The sequence below is a fragment of the Plectropomus leopardus genome, chromosome 10 (assembly GCF_026936395.1).
Source record: "Plectropomus leopardus strain MGB_pleo_1.0 chromosome 10, ASM2693639v1, whole genome shotgun sequence".
In the NCBI taxonomy this organism is placed as follows: domain Eukaryota; kingdom Metazoa; phylum Chordata; class Actinopteri; order Perciformes; family Serranidae; genus Plectropomus; species Plectropomus leopardus.
In genome coordinates, this window is record NC_142185.1 from 18,487,660 (window position 1) to 18,503,701 (window position 16,042).

Consider the following 16,042-nt stretch of genomic DNA (forward strand, 5'->3'; position numbering starts at 1 on the left):
AGGATCTGTCTGCTGTCTGGTGAGTCTGAGAATCTGTTTATTGTGATGATCATGAAGGAGTCAGGGTCAGGCATAGCCACTCATTTTTGTTAAATGAGGATATATAAACAAACAAACTAAACTAACGTGCAGAACGACGAGTCCTGCAAAAACAAATAATAATATCGGCTGTAGAGATGTCTGCCTTCTCTCAAATATAATGGAACTACGTAGCACTCAGCTTGTCTCTTTCCAGAAATCATGACCTGGTTACGCAAGATAATCCACAGACCTTGTGAGCAGTTTTATGTAGGAACTATTTTCTTTCTTTATTACTGTGCAAAAGGAAGCGTGCACCGACTGCTTGCTTACTAACACTATAACCCAGCCGTCGAGGATGCCATTAGTGTTTACACTCCATGCTATCATGATCCTAGAGTAGATAGGAAGAGTAGATATATTTGAAATGTAAAATGCTTTTTTTGTTTTTCTTTGAGCTCCACTATCCAAGGGGGCATATAGTTCCATTATATTTGAGAGAAGGCAGACATCTCTACAGCCAGTATCTCCAAAACTTACCATCCCACACCAAAACAATCTAGCCTGATAAAAAACTACAGGTAAGATAAAAAAATATGTATTTTTAATGTGGAGGTGTCCCTTTAAAATAAGTAGGTCATACCTTTTCTCAAAAGCCAATATTGAATAAGACTTTTATTTGTCATTACTGGGTTAATTTTACTAGGATTTGCAGCATAAACATTTGCTCAGATACACTCACCTGGTTAAAGGAATTACAAAGCTTTTAGGAGTATGAAAGCTTGAGTATAATCCTATTCAAAGGGGTGTTACCACCACTGGTTGTTTGGTATCTTTCTTCTACTTCCCACAGGGAAAAAATCTCTTAAAATAACTCAATTTACTTGATAATCATAAGAGGAATGTGACTACAGAGGTGCCAATGTGCTTTCAGCATTTAGTGTTCAGTCCAAAATAAATTATCAGGGAAATTTCTGTGCACGTTTGGTGTGGGGGTCTGAAAATGAATAATTTATGAGAATGTCTCTAATGTGTTCTTCATTGTGATAGCGCGACAAGAAAAAAAAACTACTTTTTTTTGGGGCATCTTATCATGAAGGGAAAAAAATAATCAGAAACCACGGTATGTAAATTTGCACATTATTTTGTGGTCAGGGGTAATCTGACAGCTTATGCATCACCGCTTCTCAATGCGTAATGGCTTTGACCACAATTAGTATTCAGAGAAAACAAGAGGATGTTGGCGGCTGCATGCGCACTGTGAGGCTGACAGACATGTCAAATCACACAGGATAAACTGGAGCTAAAGGTTGTCAAAAGACATTCACAAGGGCATACAATGATTTTTAATTGTGGGCATTCATTAATTCAACAGCCTTTCCATTCCTATTAAAATTGTCTGTAACATGTTGAGACTGAGAGAAGGTGTCTTAAGCCTCCTTATTGTTGCAGGATTTTAATTCAGTGTTTTTCACTAAATGTAGTTGGATGCCTCCTCCAAATAGATTTGCCTCTTATTTTTTTCTCTCAAAAGTTTGTGTGGAAGTAAAGTGCATACTTATTGCAAAGTCAGTCGGACTGAGCATTCATTTACATTCATGAATAGCTTGTGAATTTAAAGCTGTTGTGTGGGTGACTATTAATGCTGTTTGAAGCACTGCATACTCAAACCTTATCCCACCTAAAATCATTTATAAACCCTGTCCAAAATGTGGGCAGAATGACAAAATATAATAACTTGACAATAAATAATAAATAAAGTCATTGTGATCTTGTGCCATGACTGCGTGCACATCTAAGTAGTGTGTGTGTGTGTGTATTCATACCACAGGTGGTGAGAGGGGAGCTGCCCGCAGGACTCGGGGCCGGACTGCTTTTTGTGGAGGGTGTCTGGGGTGGAGCAGGGGAGGAGCTGGCTGAAGAGGAGGCCATGTGAAGGGAGGACGGGGCTGAGGATGGGGAGGCCAGCCGCTCGCCAAACTCCATATCTGTCAAACACAATCCAATCAACACTCGCGAGAGAAGAAAAGAAGGGGAGGAAAAAAAACACTCTTGCCACACACCCCACTGAGACTTAGTTTTTCTCTGACACACATGTGAATTACCGTTGAGACAATATTGGATTTTAACCCCTGTTGTCTAGATGTGTATCACTCCTTTGTGAATGCAATGTGTTGTCCACTATAACAAACAAAAAGGCTGTCAGACAACCTAATGGTATTGTTTATTGACTCTGAGACTTATTGTGATAAAACGATTGCTGTTTAGTATTTGTATAGTATTTGTATTTGTTAATCAATCATCAGAAAACAAAAAAAAAATTAAAATAAACTGAACTTATCAAATGTTTCAGTAATTTATCAAAAGTGTCAAAAAATGTGCTGCTTTAAGCTTCTTAAATGCTATGATGTGCTAGTCCTTTCTATTTTATACTATTGTAAATGGGTTTTGGATTGTTGTTTGGTCAAAACAAGCAATGTGAAGAAGTCACCACTAGGAAACCGAGGCTTTTTTCACTGTTTTCTGATATTTTTTTTGAGTAAATCATCAAACATTAAAAAAAACAAAAAAAAATGAACAAAAGTAATCTTTGGTTGCAGCCCTAGACAATGATATTAAAAATACCGTGTTATCATTTTTACAAATCACTGATTTTATTTGATGTAAAGCAAAACAGCAGTAAACAGGTCATCGCAATAAACATCAATATTATGATTTGTGTGACTGTGATTGTGCGTTATGTAATTTTGTATTCAGCAGCATTAATATTTGAACTATATGGTACAGAATGATAGACACACTAGGCTTGCAGTGAGTTATCGGTTTCATGGTTTACCGTGCTATGATTGTTATTATACCATCTTATGTTTACAGTATTGAACATAAAAAAGCAACCAGACAGGGAATTTCCCAGTAATTTGATTTTTTTCGACACATACTTAGATTTAAAAAAACGGTTTCAAGTTTAAGTTGCAATGAAGCATTTGTTCAAACAAAAAATAATGTTTTCATTCCTTTAATGGTCATGATAACTGATAATAATGATAATACCAATAATAACACTGACAATAATATTAATAATAATAGTAGTAGTAGCAGTAGTGTAACAAAGTTGAAACAACCACATTCAGAGATACACACACAAATAGACACAGTAGTTCAGTTCACCAGCTGCTGGTGACAACTTGGTCATATCAGCTCTCCACAGCTCGAGCTCATAATTACAGCCCAGGCCTTTTCTCCGTGATAGTCTAATGAAACTCTAAGCCAGTCTTCAGTCTCTTATGAACACATTTTCATTTATCCCTCCACACTCTTAACCAAGTCAACTTAATCAAGTCAATACTGATGAATCAACAGGAGCTGTAATCACAGCCTCTGCCATTTTCTCTGAAGTCTCTCAGACCAATGTTGATCTGCGCATCATCCAAATTATGCCACGGACATTCTCGTACAACTATGTTCTTTAATCAGCTCCACATTTCCAGAATGTTCCATTATTTATGCTACTTCACATCTCCATGATCACAAAAGCCCACATCTAAAATCCTCTTTGACGCTAACGTATCCAGATTTTCTGCTACAGCCTGCCTTTGTTATAGTATTGTACGTTACACCAACAATTTCTAGATCTCCCTGGTGATTCTCCCCTGCACAAGGAAACAGGAGCAGCTGATTAATTTGAGGAGACAAAGCTACCCTCTGAATATCAAGTATCATCCTTCAACAGGAACAGCACTGATGAGACGTAAATGACATGAAAGCTGCACCCATGCTTCACTGGAAAGGCCACCGTTTCCTGCCGTAGTGTGAGTGGGAGTTTGTGCAGAATAAAGGTGCTAACATATTTATAATGCAACATGAAAGAAGAAAAAAAATCATCTGGTGTCATTTTGACCTTGCTACATCAAACTTCACCTGTCATTTAACGCTGTCCAGTATGCTTATACAAATCAAAACCATTTTCTGTGCATCCGTTATGAAAAAAAAGTTACTTAATATTCAACAGGATGGCAAAGATTTTGTCAAGGATTAAAGGCAGGACGCTCCACTAAAAAAATCAGCATGGACTAAATTTTTGTCTTAATTTAATTTTTAATTCTACATCAACATGCTGCAGATATGATCTCTATAGATAATTATTCTCTAGTGCATAATTAAATTGTCATTTTCTATCAATGTGGGACCCGAAAGGACTGAGGTAGTGTTTCTTCATAGATGTTAAAAACAGATTCATAGTTGACTTCATTTGTCAAATGTGGCATTGCAAACAGATTAAAATATATGAGCAAAAAGCCAGCCTGCTCTTGAGGGGAAAGGCTTTTTTTGCAGCATTTACAAAGCCCATCCTGACTCCATTACTAGAAATTAAATGGCTTTAACAAGCTAATAATCTTGAATTTATAGACAATAAATATAATACCACAGAGGCAGTAAGTACAGTATTCTGGGTTTTTAATAATCAACTTTTATATCAAACATTTAAAATTAATTTGATGGATGTATGTACACCATCTTGAGCTAATGTAAGCATGTGAAGTGAAAGACAAACAGTGCAGACATCCCCAACGGCAGGATGCAGTTTCTATGAAAGCACATGTGCTAATATGGCAGAGATGATTTACAGAACAAATGACTCTGATTGAATCAAAGTCATGTTCACATATCTGACTCCACAAGCGCAACGCAGCATGTCATCTCTGCCTAAAAATGTCTCTCTAACAGGAAAACAAGCATCTTAACAGAATGAGATTCAAATGAGACAAAGCACAAAACACCATCAATCATTTAAATGTAGGCTGTTATAACTATTCAACTAAGCAATCTAAAAAAAAATACAAACAACTCTGCAAGTATTTTGATGATGCAGTATCTCAAAGATTTCCAATAAAAGCCTTAGGCTTATGGGTCCAAAGCATATTTACATTTCTGTTAGAGTGAGAATTGGCTTTACCAGGCTTATTAGAAAAATGGCAGAAGTACTACAAATTCTTTAGGTACTTTAGGTACTACAATAAAATAATGCAGATCTGACAGGGTTGCAACAGTATGGTAGTTTTAAGATATACTTTGGTATGAACAATGATGTGTACACCTGCTTATCTACAGTATTAAAAATAATGAAACCTGAATGAGTCAAACCTTTAGTTTGTTTATTTTCAAGAGGGAGATTTTGCACAACGTTCCATTAAAAAACACTTTCAATTAAAAGCGTTTATTCATCAACAAGAAGGACAACAAAAGAAATCCCTTAAAAGATCATTGTAACTGATAATAACGATAGTTTTATACCATATACCGTGAAAGCATAGTATTTTCTGAAATGACTATCTTGCCATTAAAATCTCATACTGTTGCAAGCCTAGGATCATATAATGTTTTTTAAGTGGCTGGAATAATGTACTTTGCATACTCGCATATTCATCAGGTCATGGGTAGCTAGAGCCTATCCCAGCATGCATTTGTACATCAAGCGGAAGGTAATGAAAATGCTTTATCAGTTTGCCAGTGGATTACAGGTGTAAGGAAACACCGACAGACCATTTTAGCAGTTTCGAATCCCCTTGACATGCAAATCTTTAAAATGTAAAGGGAAACTGAAACACCAACAAGAGACACATGCAAGCACAGACAGACTAATCAAACTCAAACAGAAAAAGCTCATGATCAAACACAGGAACTCCCCTGCTGTGAAGAGGCAAAGCTAACCAACTAATGCAAAATTTTGCCTTGGATACAAAAATGGCTAAACAGCAATCATACAGTTGGCTTTAAAGCTAAGCTTACAGAACCACTGATTTAAATGAAATCTTCACTTTGTATACTTTTTATCTGTCATTCTTTTACTGTTATGAGGTATCTATTAGGATGTTTAAAGAAAAGCCAGCACTCTTCTGTTTTGTTGTTGTTACTTGCCAAACTGACTATTACTGTCAAACACCTCCTATTCTGAAAGGAGGTTGTTTGGTGGTTAATTAGCTTACTTGAAAACATTTCAGAAAATATGCTTAACCGACGGCCTGTTAGCTTAGCTCCTCAGGGCTGTCATCTAATATGATTTAATACGAATTAAACTGCAGATTATTCCCTAAATCAACTGTTTGGTTAACTAATGGACAATCATTATAGACCTATTTATTATTATTTTCTTTTTTCCAAATTCATTGTGTGCCATAAAGCAATTGTCCGATAAATAAACTTAACTCTAGGGCTGTACCCGACTCAGAATTATGTCAGTCGAATAAGATTTGGATGTTGAATATGAATACTTGACTTTTTTTTGTTTTTTGTTGTCCACATAAAGTTTTAAATTCTAAACAGGTTCTGTGGGACATTCAGTGTGACAGCAGCATTCATTTAATATATTAAACAAGCTTATGGCACTATCAACTGATCGTAAATGTGCAACATCCTTTTTTGCCGACACTAGATATCAAACAAAAGCCAGAGACTGCGGCATGTTAACTTGCTGTGAGCTGTAATCTCAGCAAAAGAGCTGTCTCTCTCTCTCTCTCTATACCAAGCATCTTCTCCATGCTGCTGCCTGCTCCTCTGCAGCTGCTTGAACATAAGAGTAGCATGAGAGTCAAGAGCACTCACTCTGCAGCAAATTGGAGACCAAAGTGTCCCCAGAAGTACACTGCAAAAAAAAAAAAGCAATCTCAGTCAGGGGTGTTCGACTGATGACTCGAATCTCCAACTTTAAAGGGGCAACCCTACTTAACTCATTAAGACTGGAAGGAGGGAATAAAAGCGAGCCTCAGTGTCAGACGGTAACATGGTTCTATTTGGTTTTTATTGAGTTTGAAATATGACACCGTAAAAATATGAGAATAGTAACATTGTTGGGCAATATATTGATATTATATTGATACCAGGATATGTGATTGTCTTAGATTTCAGATAACGTAATATTGTAAGTGTGGTCTTCTCCTGATTTAAACGGCTACATTATAGTAAGGTGATGTAATTTTCAGAACTTACCAGACTGGTAACTGTTTTTTTATTTGCCTTTAGACTTAGACTTAGACTTAGACACGTTTATTTATCCCACTTGTGGGAAATTAACTAAATATATAAAATATCAATATATACAAAATATAAAATATATAAAAGTGCAAAAATAGGCATGTATCAAAGAAGAAGAAAAAATGTACAGGTTTTAAATACAAAAATCAAAGATATACTAGAAAAAAATCAAAGATATACAGATTAAACAAGATGCAGGTACGAATGTGGGAGAATGAGGGAGCACTGTTGTTGTATTGTAATAAATAGTAATAAGGATAATTAGGCAGGGGCAATTTTTAAAATACAACTGAAAGAGAAAAAAGTGACATGTGTACCAACTAAGTCATCATATTCACATTACTGATGATTATTCATCAAAAATCTCATTGTGTAAATCGATAATGAAGCCAACAATAGTCAACCCTGCAATACCATCATGATATCAATATCGAGGTATTTTATCCATATTGCCCAATTTCCTCAATCTCATCTAACACCCAGAGGTTCAGTATATTTCTCAAAATATCAAACTATTCTATTAAGCTTCAGTAAATCTTTTTTTTTATCTTATCATTAAAAGTCATGCATTTTCTGTCTGTGTATTTACTCATTCCAGCTGTGTTTGTGTGTTTGATGAAGCTGTGGATATTTCACAACGCAGTGTTGTTATATTTTGGATGCACATAAGCATCGTTGTGTGCTCCTCCTTGTCCATGTTCTTGCACAATAACAGATGGCTGATGCTAACAATGATAATCCAGTAACACAGTCATCAGCATGGATCAGCAGTATTCAGACTGCAAATACAATGTCTTTTCAGCTAATGGAGGGTACACGCAAGAGAAAGAGGGAGTGTATCAGAGGGTCTCGACGCTGGAACATAGAGAGGCACATCACTCAAAGGGCCTCTATCAGTTCTCTTACAATATGTAACAAAAGTGATAAAAATAAAGAGGCTGAAAAAAATCCCAAAACATATATGTCAAGATATAACTGTCATGCATTCCCGGTGGCCTACTAATTAGCATTACTTCATGTTAAATCAAATTTCTCAGACACTGACATCTATACACGGTTGCTTTGATGCCGCTGCACTCTCCCAAACCTCACAAATGACTGCTGGTGTCCATCATCCCACTAAACACAATTAATTCCTTCTGCTTCGACTGACAAACAGCAACGCCACTCTCCGTTTGGCCTCAGTGATTTTCTAGATGAGAGGAAATAAAAGGATGTAAAAAGCAGAGAGACTGAAACCTTCCCGGTGGCTGACATCAATAAAGCAAATTTTTAAAAAGCCATTCGTTCACCCACTTGCCGTTCTCTCTTTGAGGTCACCCAGCAGACCAGCTGAAATGAAGTCAATTATTTGTGAAGGTTTTCTTTCCCCCTATTTGTGTGTACACGCACAAGATGTGCAGGACGAGAGCTCGCTGTGGGGCAGGCTTTTACGGTCAAAGGATGACAGAAAATGGAGTGTGTGGGGTCGCTATGGCTACAGAAGGTGCATAACAAGTTCAATTGTACACCCACAGTTCGGTTGGAGTACCATGCTCCTGTGAGTTTCCATCAGTTCTTCATTCTGCCCATGTCTGCTGATGACAAGTTGCTGTTCCCGGCCCTGACTCCTACTCTACCTGGAGAGTGATGAAGTGTTGTGCCTGACCCAACCCCCCAGCTAAGAAAGGAAACTTCAGACTGACCTGCATTACAACGGTAACACACAGCATTACTCAGCGTCAGGCAGAAGGGGGATTTTCAAGGCCAACTAATGACTTCCAAGTTTGATGATGATGCAGTAGGGGGATTTATAGAACTAAGAAAAGGGTTTTCTTTGATTTCATAGAAGTATTTTCAAATGGAAACTAAAACACAATAGGGCTGTGCCTGACTCAGTAGTGTGCCAGTCGAATCGGACTGGGCTGTTCATTAATAATATTTTGCAGTTTATTTTGTTTTCATACAAAGTTTTAAAGTTTAACAGGCTCTGCAGGACATTTAGTGTGACAGGACATTCACGTAACATGTATAATATACGTAAGATAATGGGGCTAATAACGGATTGCAAATCTGCATTTTTTGCAAACACTAATTCACCACTTTCAAACAGAGGGTCTCCTCTCTCCTCCTCTGTGCCCCTGCCTATGTGCTGCCTGCATGTCTGCAGCCACAAAGAATGGCATAAAAGTCAAGAGCACTCACTCCGCAGCAAAATCTGGGGACCAAAAAGTCCCCAGAAATACACTGCACAAAATGCTGACTAACAAATGCCAACACACACACACACACACACACACACACACACACACACACACACACACACACACACAGACACACACACACACACACAAACACACACAGAAAACAAACACACAAAAGAAACCAGACTGCTCGACCTGAAGTCTCCAACTGACGATTCGAATCTCTGACTTTGAAGGGGCAGCCCTAATTCTAAAGGTAAATTCAAGCTTATTTTTGTAGACAGTTAAATGCTGCAATGTTTGATAATTCACTCATTTCACAAAGCAACTACTAAACTAACCCTGAAATGATTATTTAATCAGTAAAAAATTGATTAGCACTGAGCCCGCTTCTCAAATGTGAGGATGCCTTTCTTTAACATTGTAAACTGAATCTATTTCTTACTTTTTCAAGTATTCCTAAATATACAGGACACACTGTCTTTTCAATTTTCAATGATGTTGAAGTGTACTGAGCATGCTGTCATGGCAGCTGTGTAGAGTGATTAAGAAGGAAAACATGGCATTGCTAAACAATCAATACTCTGCATCAAGGGCTGGTTTACCATTCTTGTCAGGTTTACTCTTTGCAGCAAGGGCCTCTTTTTTATGAGCATTCTGGGAGAAAAGAGAAACCATGTGCCTTCCAGAGGTTGTGGTCAGGAGTGTGTGCAAGGATGGTTGTCATCAAGGATGGAAAAGTTAGGAAGAAGCTACTAGATTTAGGTCATAAATAAGGAATCTGCAGTAGGGTTATGCTCACACTGCAAGCCTTGGTGCTCAGTTTGGGTTATTGCTTCGATACACATTTTATTTTGGCATTCACATTATCTTTTAAATGTGGCTAATATCAGTGGGAACTGGTCATGGTCCAGCATTTATGTTTTTTTTAATAAGTTGATGTGCTTTGGAAGCCAGCAAATTCGTTAGAAGATGATAATAGGACAAGGAAAAAAGAGCTCAACTTCTTATTATAGCTTTTATGGAGCAATTGCGCCTACTTTTGAAAGGAGGTGTGTGTGGATGCAAAGTCGAAGCCAGGAGTGTGACACAACGGCAGCTTCTGGGGCTCAAAAATGATGCCGACATGGAAGTACCAAAAAGTTCTTCTAACGGTCACTTGACTTGACACTTAGCTCCAGAAGCCAGTCAATCCCCATAGACCCATAGATATTAAAATGACTAACTTTACAGCAGAAATAAACATTTTTATAGCCTGGTACAAAAAACAGTTTTGGTCTCTAGATCTAATTACCCCCCTCGTGACAACTCTACAGGGGATTAATTTCTTTTATTACTCACCCATTTACATTTTTTTAAGGCTTAAAGTTATGCATAATTAAGGGCGGGCCACTTTGAGTGACAGGCTGTCTCCTGATTCGTTGAAAGAGACGATTCACCCAAAATTTCTGGATGTTGAGGACTACTTCTAACAACCTCTGTCACTACCTCCATTGCATCTGTCTTTCGCGTTTGTATCACAGAGGGACTCCCACCAGCCCAGAACTGCAACAAATGTCAATCTGGATTGACATAAAAGTTGTATAAATTCTAAGGACTGATCAGACTGAGGTCAAACTGAAAAAAAAAAGAAATAACAGATCTGACCTGTAGCTGATTTAGGACCACATTTGAAACTGACAGAAATTTGAATTAAGAAGATTAGATTCTATACGATGTTCACACTTTTAAGAAAGAACAAAACAGAGTTAAATATGAGCACAAAAAATTGGATTTGGGCCACTCTTGCCTGCAGTCTGAATGTAACCTGACTGGGTATAACTGTTGGGTGGAAGACGGCAGACTAGTGTTGGTTACACTGGAGAGCCTGTGGGATGCTTTGTAAGAGTGATACAGTCCCACTGTCACTAAATGTGATCCATGGCAAAGCCTGCCCCAGTGTTACTAAACACCCTCAAACACCATCTAGTCACTGATTTGCCCGTCACAGCCATAGTCTTTTATGCGTCAGTGTAATCACATCTTTGACCTCCTATGCAAGAACGCACACACGCTGCGAGTCCAGCACAGAGATCCACCTGCGCTCATACTGCCGGGATAATAATCCATTTTTGCTCTTGAGAATTACCAGCAAAACACAAAGCATAGGCATTCTGTTATCATCATTCTTCGAGGCACATCCATCTTTTAGGGAGACCTTAATGCTGAAAAAATAAATAAATTTCTGTTTGCATCGACTGTTTCAAACAAGTATTGAATGCTACCGCGAAAACATTGGAAAGGCTGGTAGTTAAAGAGGCAAATAGACTCTGATGAATGATGTGAGGCCTCAGTATGACAAATGTTTCAAGAAATGCATTTGTCCTTCACAGCAGTGTTAGCACAGTTTGCAGTTTGCATGTGGATCATTTTCATGAGGAGTGATCTGGGGGTGGGAGTCCCACATGTTCTGGGCAGACAGACATCCATCACGAACACGTTTCCCAAGCTCCTGCCTACTGCTGCCCCATCAGCAGCAAGCATTAAACATAAATCGTGTAGCTCAGCCTCCAGTTTTTAATTAGACACATACAGAGAAGAAGGAAGAGAGGGGGTAGAGGGAGAAAAAAAAGAACAAGTAATTTCATGCATCTCCCAATCAGCTGCTATTAATCTGTTGTTGGCTTAAAAAATGCAGGTGGTACAGGGAGAGTGGCATCCACTAGATGACATTTTCATTGTTAATGTGTTGCTAGAGCAGTATTTTCTCCAATAGATAGCTACACTTAACATAAATGAACCATTAATTGAGAGCTGCAGTATACCTGCTTAATAATATGCAGCCAGTTTCTTGTATTTTCAGTTTTCCAAAGAGGGGAGGTGGAAAGGCGCGCCAACACGTGTTATAGATAATCATGTGTACTGTACACCACATTATTATCACCACACATTACACAACATCCCACTACACCCTCCTTGTTTACTCCTGCATCATTTGTTCACCATCATTTGCTGAAGGCATCATTATAATGAGTATTTGTTTTCTGAGGAAAAAATATTGCTCACTAGGGCATAAAATAAGGAGGCTAAATTTGTAACTATGTGAAGTTTTTGCCCCTAAAAATGCCGTGTCCACAAGCTCTATTGTTAAAAAATTGTTCAGCACATGGACTAGCTATCCAGTAATGTGTTGAAAAAGAAAAGTTCCCTCTTAGTCGGCAAAATGTGCACATGCAGTTTTTGACAGGCAAAATTGTTACAGGTAAGATCAGTTTCCTTTGCCACTAATGCTGTGTTCATATGGAATCAGGTAGACGATAGACTGCAGGTTCTGGATGGCACGGGACAAACAGTCCGATGAAATGGCACGACTGTAAATCAAATATGTATGATGATATGCTGCGATGGTGATGCTGTATTCTTTACAAAGAATGGTATAAAATATATTATTCTCTGCTGGGCTCACCTGGTTTAACCGTCTCCCTGATTCCATGTGAATGCAGCTTTATTCTTATTAGATAAATGAAAACCATTGCTATTTCAAAAATATCAACATGCCACTGATAAGAAACATAGTTATATTTGTTTACTTTGTCCCGCCTTCACACTTTTGTTAAAATACTTTCTGGCACAAAGCGCTCGTGTGTATGATAAAAATGGCAATTTTAAGAAAACATTGTTTGCATCACTTTTACCTTGCAACTTCAATTACTCACAGAAAGCAAGGTGCTAACATAGTTGGATTGTGACTGTAAATGTTACACAAATTCAGCAGTTGAATATCTCAGTTTAATAGTATTGGGTCTTGAAAGGTGTGCATTTGCATGTAAACAGGAAAATAACAGCTTGAATATAAATCAGGTGCAATCATCTGACAGGAAGCACAGCTACAAATTAAACACGAAAGTAGGATGCTGGTGCAAAGGTTATCTGTCATTCGGCGCCGCTAAATAAGACGCAGCGGAGCAAAGAGCCCCTTCTACTATTTTAGATTCAACTGTAAAGAAAGACATAGACGTGACAATGTGATTATCGTTTACATTACTGCTAAACAAACAGCTTCGAGGAGGACATTCGGTAAGCAGAACTACAATATAGCAAAAAAATCTGACAGCAGTATGTTATCAATCGCGGATCTGTTTGTCATCTGTAGGAGGAAGTGGTGTGGTGAAGTCTGACGGTGTGAATATGACTATGTATCATGCCTGAGACAGAGAGGATAGAAGTCCAAACTCCTGTCAGTCTTTAAGGCTTGAGACTGCAATGCCAAAAACACCCTCATGCTTTTCAGATGATCAAAGAAACAGCGTTTTTGTATGTAGGAGAAAACATGGGGCCTAACGGGGCTTTTAACCCATTTCTCCCAACTGTCAATGTCCAGGATGAAATAAAAGGCAGCCAGGATCAAGGTAAACATCGCTATCACAGCTCTTTCATTCCCGGACCCCTCTCTCTCACTCTCCAAAGAGCACAACATAAATCACATGGCAACCGTAATGGGAAGTGGGACTGCGGTGTGCCAAATGAAGCAATAAAACAGATCCCGAGTGTCCCTTTCAAAGCATTAGTCACACAGTGTCCATATGTCCACTGCTTTATTGAAGCCGGTTACATTGAAACAAACACCTGTGCACACGCTGAATGTCCTGAATGAAGGTCAATGATACAGAAAAAGTGAGATAATCAGGAATTTTAACCTCGTAATTTGGCACTGCACCCCTGCCTTAAAGCTACAGAATGTCGGGTTGCCAAAGGGGGAACAAAATGTTCAATAGCTGGACTCTTGCATCAGCTTTCTAATGGAGATACATGAGGATCACATCTCCACACCAGTCTCTTTGATGTGGAGAACCATGGGACTATACTCCCATAACAAAGTCTTGGAACACAAAGAAACAAGGAGGGCCCTCAATACTCCAGACGGGACAGAGCAGACAGATTTAAGACAGCACAGGGTAACACAATACACTGATAGAAGCAAGAGACCCTCCAGCTTTGACAAATTTTCTGACTGCAGTAAGTTGCTCAGCTTTGCCTCTTTTGTCTCAATTCCATTAAGAAGAGGTTAGCGATGATTTGCACAATCGGAAAGTGTGCTGTGAAGAGCTAAGCTAAACTTAGCACCTCAGATAAATGCTCAATTTTTTTGCAGCACCACCTACAAGGCTGATATTCACCTTTACATTGCATGTCAATCAAACCCTCAGAATATCATTAGCAGTGTATGTGGCAGTGAAAATGCATGCAATAAATATAGCCTGTAGAGAGAAAGGAAAATGAGCTGAAATAATTAAATATGGTGTGCTTTTATAGGTTACACCTGTAGACAAGCTGTCACCGGCTGACAGGTTTTCCATGCAGTCATTTGGAAGCCATTTACTGTGAGACAGAAACATTTAACTCCTCAAAGGTGCACAATGCAACAAAGTTGTCCACACTGCATTTGCACCGTCTTTCACATTCATTTGTTAAGCTTGGACATTAAATTCAGTGCATAAGGTAGAAAAAAAAAAATCAAGTGATTTTAGATACACATCAATGTGTAGATTTTAGGCATCATCTAAATCCTGTAATTTGCATGAGGTAGGGCTGGCTGATATGGCTTGAAAATAATATTTTCAGGCTATATTGCCATACACAAAATATATTTCTCTATATTTTGAAATGTCTTTTCAACTACTGTTGACTTCTAAAATACAAAATGCAAATGAGTGGACTAAAGTTACAATAAAGTTAAATAAAATACTGTTATAATTATATACATCAAAGCAGAACTACTGGTGCTTTTACCCTTATGACATAAATTTAAGAATATTCCCATTATCAGTATGTCTGTTAACAATTGTCTCAATTGGTAAATTGTTAAACCAAAAGGAAAAACAGACTAATAACTAAGGTTTTGACTCAGTTCCTAGGACTTAAGCAAATGAAGAAATGCTTAGATAGGAATTTAGCTCATTCAAAAGTGATTGCCAGTTTTGTTTTTCTATAAACATACACTTGAAATGAAACCACTAAGGCAGTGCAACTACTGTGATAAAGCCTGCTGCCACTGATATGCAATACTTTGACAGTCAGACCACAAGCAGAACAGTAGATCATTTAAAGACATACTCTACAGTTAAAAATGATAATGGTTTAACAAATAATTACATTTAAGTCCTGCCCAAATAAGGAGTGTTTGCATTGCTTCATATTTTAGGCTTTAATGTGAATGTGATGTACAATGAAGGATATTTACCAGCTTTCACACGTGCACTTTATTCCGTAATTACCTGGCAACTCTGCTGCACAAGAGCCACAGACTGCACACACACAATTTGGCACACACAGACAGTCCCTGTTGACATTCTGCTTGTTAGTCATTGAATTAAAGGTTATCAGAAACTGAAGTGACAAAGGCAAATATCTAACAGTTTTTCCATCCAGAGTTCTTTGTTCTTGGCGCCAGGACGCAACTGTGTTTCACAACGCAATTTTAGGAGAGTGATAGGTGAAGGTTATAAAACTAAATGGGACATTTCATTATTTTAAATATGTTAATTCTTATGGGATAAAACGTAGGACAATGACTTTGAGATGAGGAAGAAAAAAATATTTTAATAGCGTCTAAAAACACCTGAAATTCATTGGAGAGTTAATACGAAGCGAACAGTACATGCAGCTGTGGCTTCAATAGATGAGGGAGAGTCACTTGGGATACTCATCAGACTATTTTTATTTTGATGAATGTGCGGGGAAAATAACTAATTTCCTGTCTGCCTCTGAGCCATCTTCACAAAAAGAGCTTTTTCTCTGCTGCTAAATGAATATTTCCATCACCTGCCTGCTCT

The 16,042-nt window shown here is 38.0% G+C and overlaps 1 protein-coding gene across 9 annotated transcripts in view; it reads right to left on the reverse strand.

Annotated features, from left to right (window-relative positions):
- LOC121948856 (bromodomain adjacent to zinc finger domain protein 2B-like) overlaps nucleotides 1-16,042 on the reverse strand; it is a 65,752-nt gene that overhangs the window by 29,970 nt on the left and 19,740 nt on the right. For all 9 annotated transcript variants that reach the window (XM_088083203.1, XM_088083206.1, XM_088083205.1 and 6 more), the window contains one exon: nucleotides 1,845-2,006. In XM_088083203.1, coding sequence (XP_087939329.1) covers nucleotides 1,845-2,004 — 160 coding nt within the window. In that variant the 5' untranslated portion in view covers nucleotides 2,005-2,006. The remainder of the gene's footprint in view (nucleotides 1-1,844; nucleotides 2,007-16,042) is intronic.